At 38.6% G+C, this 5,447-nt stretch overlaps 1 protein-coding gene across 1 annotated transcript; it reads left to right on the top strand.

Annotated features, from left to right (window-relative positions):
• Positions 1–1,925, top strand: LOC140879184 (receptor-like kinase TMK3). The gene is made up of 5 exons (XM_073282852.1): positions 1–105; positions 157–294; positions 1,238–1,316; positions 1,445–1,789; positions 1,912–1,925. Exons 1-5 carry the CDS (start codon positions 1–3, stop codon positions 1,923–1,925), a joined length of 681 nt encoding a protein of 226 aa, XP_073138953.1.
• The last annotated feature ends 3,522 nt before the right edge of the window (positions 1,926–5,447 follow it).

Genomic DNA, 5,447 nt, shown 5'->3' with positions numbered 1-5,447 from the left:
ATGGGGACACTTGATAGGTTTCTATTTCGTTGGAAAGAAAAAGACTTGAAGCCCCTGGAATGGGGGAAACAGATTGGTATTGCACTGGATGTAGCTAGAAGTGTTGTATACTTCCACACTTTTGTCAGACCGAGTTTTATTAATTGATATTTTAAGCCTTCAAATATTCTTTTTGGTGATGATATGAGGGCTAAGATTACAGATTTTGGGTCCATTCAGCACGTGCCTCCTCATGAGGAAGATTCGGCTTCTGCTAATTTTTTCGGAACTTTTGGCTATATTGCACCTGAATATGTAAGTAGCTTTTTCATTTTTTGGTAAATCAATTTACAATTATATAATGATCAAGTTAATTAGTAAGGATTCAAATATTTTCTAGTCTGAGTTTTTGATGGTGATTAGCCTCTCTGAATTGGAGTTCTCATTGTAGGCTCGGACATTTTTGTTGTACTCTATTATATACTTGTTTTAATGGATGAGATGTTTGTTTGCATGAATTGTGTGTTGGTCAGCCTTTTCTTGTACACACATTCTATCATTTGTTATCATGTATATATACTAGTCATTTTTTACTCATTTACACAACAAATTATCATCTTTCTCGTTTAGATTTGATGTTTGGAAAAATGGTATTTATATTAAAAAAAATTATTTTATTTTAATGGTTCCATCGATCTATTATCAAGTTTAGGTGCTTAATAACACTCAATCCAAGAAATTGTCGTGCGTCCTGTGGACAGAATTGAGGATTTTTTTGAATCTTCATTCCGTTTGAGCCATTGGATCTATAATTTATACTTTATTATTATTATTATTATTATTATTATTATTATTATTATTTGAGAGACGTCCGGGGATGGAGATAACATCCTCATACCCGCTACAAAATGCTTCGGAGATTTTTAAAAATCCCCAAACCCAAATCCATCCCCAAAAAAGCACCCCCATACTCGCCCCATTTCGGGTTTTCTTCGCGGTTTCCCGAACCAGTGGGGAAATTGACATCCCTATGACTCACGGGGACGCTTGATAGGTTTCTATTTCGTTGGAAAGAAAAATTCTTGAAGCCCCTGGAATGGAGAAAACGGCTTGGTATTGCACTAGATGTAGCTAGGGGTGTTGTATACTTGCACACTTTTGCCAGACCAAGTTTTATTCATAGAGATCTTAAGCCTTCAAATATTCTTCTTGGAGACATCATATGAGGGCTAAGATTACAGATTTTGGGCTCATTCAGCACGTGCCTCCTGATGAGGAAGATTCGGCTTCTGATAAATTTTTCGGAACTTTTGGCTATATTGAACTTAAATATGTAGGTAGCTTTTTCATTTCTTGGTAAATAAGTTTACAAGTATATAATCAAGTTAGTTAGTAAGGATTCAAATATTTTCTAGTATTAGTTTTGATGGTGATTAGCCTCTCTGAATTGGTGTTCTCATTGTAGGCTCGGACATATTTTTTGTACTCTATTATATACTTGTTTTAATGGATGAGATGTCTGTTTGCTTGAATTGTGTAGCAATCGACAGAGAGAGTAGGAAAACTGATGTTTATTGCTTTGGTGTTGTTTTAATGGAGTTTATCACCGGAAGAAAAGCTATAGACATGTCTTTGCTCGAGGAAAAGCAGTATATAATGGCATGGTTACGCAACATGAAAGACAAAGATGCTTTCATTACAGCCATTGATCCAAATTTTGATCTCAACGATCAAGAAACTATGTCGTGTATCATCAATGTTGCAGAACTCGCTGGTCACTGCAACTTTGGAGAACCTAAGCAGAGGCCAGGTATGATCCATGTGTTTAGTGTGCTATCATCCCTTGTTAGAGGTTGGAAGCCATCCGAACTTGCTGATCCAAAATATATCGACGTAATAAATTATTCCATGACTTTAACTGAAATGGTCCAGGAATGGAACGCTGAAGGAACAAGTTCACACATGATGATTGATATTCTACACTTTGTACCAACAGTAATACTTGATCATACCAAATTGACTATCTGTTTTGTGTTGGTCAGCCTTTCCATGTATACACGTTTTATCTGTTGTGGATTATACCGAAGCGAACATGACGATAATAGAAATTGCAGAATAAAATAATCATCAAGAACACCAAAGATTTATGTGGTTCACCCAATATAGGCTACGTCCACGGAGCTGCTGCAAATCTTTATTACCGAAGAAATATTACAAGTGTATACAAAATACTATATCTCTCAACACCCAAGCCTCGAGTATTACCGAGAAAATATTTCTCTAACTCATACAAGAGATCACCGAAAAAAAAGAACAACTCTTTTTTTCTACTTTTTATTTTCTTCTCTATTGTCAATACAAAAGAGAAGAATGAGATACAATAACTGAAATAAGGGAGCTCTATTTATTGTAGATCCCTCATTCTTCTTTCTTCAAACATTCGATGTGAGATTCTTTAATGAGCCTCACCCTTAACAATTCTCTCACTTGAAGACTTGATTTTAATCATGGTTTCACACAGTCAATGCAGCAACTCATCCCTCCTTGCTTATACTTGCAATCCAACTGAAGTTGAACACAACTTCAGTTTGTCAGTGGTCACCGCCTTTGTAAACATATCAACTGGATTTTTACTTTTAGAAATCTTCTCAAGCATCAAGATTCCATCTTAAAAAACTGATATGATAAAATGGTACCGAACCTGTATATGCTTCGTCCTAGCATGATAAATAGGATTCTTTGCCAAATGAATAGCACTCTGACTATCACAGTGTAATGTGCTATCCTCAAGCTTCTGACCCAAATCTTCAAAGAATGATCTCAACCAAATCATCTCTTTGCTCGCTTCCGTGACTGCAACGTACTCAGCTTCAATAGTCAAAAGTGCAACAATATTTTGCAACTTGGACACCCAACTTACTGCCGTACCACCCAATGTGAACACATATCCAGTAGTACTCTTTCTGCCATCTAAGTCACCACCCATGTCGGCATCGACATATCCTTGTAAGTCCTGATTAGTCCTCCTGAAGCATAGAGATAAACCAGCAGTACCTTTCAAGTATCTGAGAATCCACTTCACTGCTTCCCAGTGTTGTTTTCCCGGATTGCTCATAAACCTTCTCACAACTCCCACTGCATGTGCTATGTCTGGTCTGGTGCACACCATTGCATACATGAGGCTTCCGACAGAAGAGGCATAAGGAATATTATTCATATAAGCATGCTCCTGCTCCGTCGATGGTGATTGGACTTTGGTTAGTTTGAAATGACTAGCCAAAGGAGTACTAACAGGTTTAGCTTCATCCATGTTGAATCTTCTAAGCACCTTTTTCACGTACTCTGCCTGAGATAACTTCAAGACTCCGTTCACCCGATCTCTTGAGATCCTCATTCCAATGATTTGCTTTGCAGCACCCAAATCCTTCATTGCAAATTATTTTGATAATTCTCTCTTGAGTTTATCAATCTACACCAGACACGATCCTGCTATCAACATGTCATCCACATATAGCAGTAGAATGATATAAGAACCATTAATCTTCTTCATATAACAACAGTGATCCGCCTGACACCTCAGGAAACCGTTGTTATTCATGAATCCATCAAACTTCTTGTACCACTGTCTTGGAGCTTGTTTGAGACCGTACAAGCTCTTCTGAAGTTTGCATACCATTTTCTCATTCCCTCGTACTTCAAATCCCTGTGGCTGCTTCATATAAATTTCTTCATCCAAGTCACCATGAAGAAACGCCGTCTTTACATCCAACTGCTCCAGATGTAAGTCTTCCTTAGCCACTAGTCTAAGTACAGTTTTGATAGTGGTTAACTTCACCACTGGAGAGAAAATCTCGGTATAATCAACGCCTTCCCGCTGTTGAAAACCTTTCACAACAAGTCTCGCCTTGTACCGCTTGCTACCGTCAACTTCTTCTTTGATCTGGTACACCCACTTGTTGTGTAATGTATTTTTGTCTTTCGGAAGTTCTGTTAACTCCCAAGTCTGATTGGATGACAGTTAATCCATCTCGTCTTTCATGGCTAACTGCCACTTGATTGAATCATCGTTTTGCATCGCTTCATCAAAGGTCTCTGGTTCACCTTTATCTGTCAGCAAAATATAATGAAGTGCAGGGGAGTATTTCTGAGGTGGTCTGATTGTTCTTGACGATCTCCTGAGTTCAATCACCGGAGTTTGTGGATCAACTTCTTGTGCAGTTTCTTCTTCCTGCTTACTATCCTCCGACTCATTCATAGGAATATCTATCAATGGCACTTCATTTGACTTCTGGACTTCAGGACATTTATCTCTTGCTGCAATGTCTGACTTGTCCTTGTACAAAACTTGCTCATTGAAAATGACATCTCTGCTCCGAATGATCTTTCGATTTTGGTCATCCCAGAACCGATAACCAAAATCATTATCTCCATAACCAATAAAGAAACATTTCTTTGATTTCGGATCAAGTTTCGTTCTACTGGCTAAACCGATGTGAACATATGAGAGACAACCAAACACTTTCAAAAAAGAAAGGTTTACTCCTTTGCCGCTCCAGACCTCCTCTGGTATTCTGCAATCAAGTGGTACCGAAGGTCCTTTGTTGATCAGATACGCTGCAGTGTTAACTGCATCAGCCCAGAATAATTTTGGCAGTCCTGCGTGCAATCTCATGCTCCTGGTACATTCATTCAGGGTTCTGTTCATTCTTTCAGCCACACCATTATGTTGAGGTGTACCAGGAATGGTTTTCTCCATCTTGATCCCGTTTTGTGCACAATACTTCTTGAACTCAAAATCTTCATATTCTCCTCCGTTATCAGACCGTAAGCACTTCACCTTTAAGTTGATCTCATTTTCCACCATGACTTTCCACCTCTTAAAGGTTTCGTAAACATCAGATTTATTTTTTAAAAAATAAACCCAAACCTTCCTACTCGAATCATCAATAAATGTGACATAATATCGTGAGCCGCCAAGGGATGCCATAGGAGATGGTCCCCATACATCAGTATGAATCAAATCCAACTTTGTTGCTTTTGGTTCTCTACCGCCTTTCGAAAAGCTCACCATTTTCTGTTTTCCAAGAACACAACTTTCACACAATTTGTGTTCGACAGTTTTTAACTCCGGTAGCTTTCCTTTTGATATCAGCATCTTCATTCCCTTCTCACTCATATGTCCAAGTCTACAATGCCATAGACTTGAGTTGGCTCCAGCATCCACAGCTGCTAACATTTCTCTGCAACTGGAAGTCATATAAAGAGTTCCAGTTTTTGTTCCTCGAGCAATAATCATGGCCCCTTTGCTAACTTTCCAAGAGCCATCACCAAAGGTCACTTTATGGCCTTCGTCATCGAGCTGTCCCACTGAGATTAGAATCCGGGTCAACTTTGATACATGCCTCACTTTGTTGAGCTTTCAGATAGATCCGTTTGACATTTTCAAATTGACATCACCCATACCAGCT

This window comes from Henckelia pumila, chromosome 2 (assembly GCF_033568475.1).
Source record: "Henckelia pumila isolate YLH828 chromosome 2, ASM3356847v2, whole genome shotgun sequence".
NCBI lineage: Eukaryota > Viridiplantae > Streptophyta > Magnoliopsida > Lamiales > Gesneriaceae > Henckelia > Henckelia pumila.
This window is presented reverse-complemented; position numbering and strand designations above follow the sequence as displayed.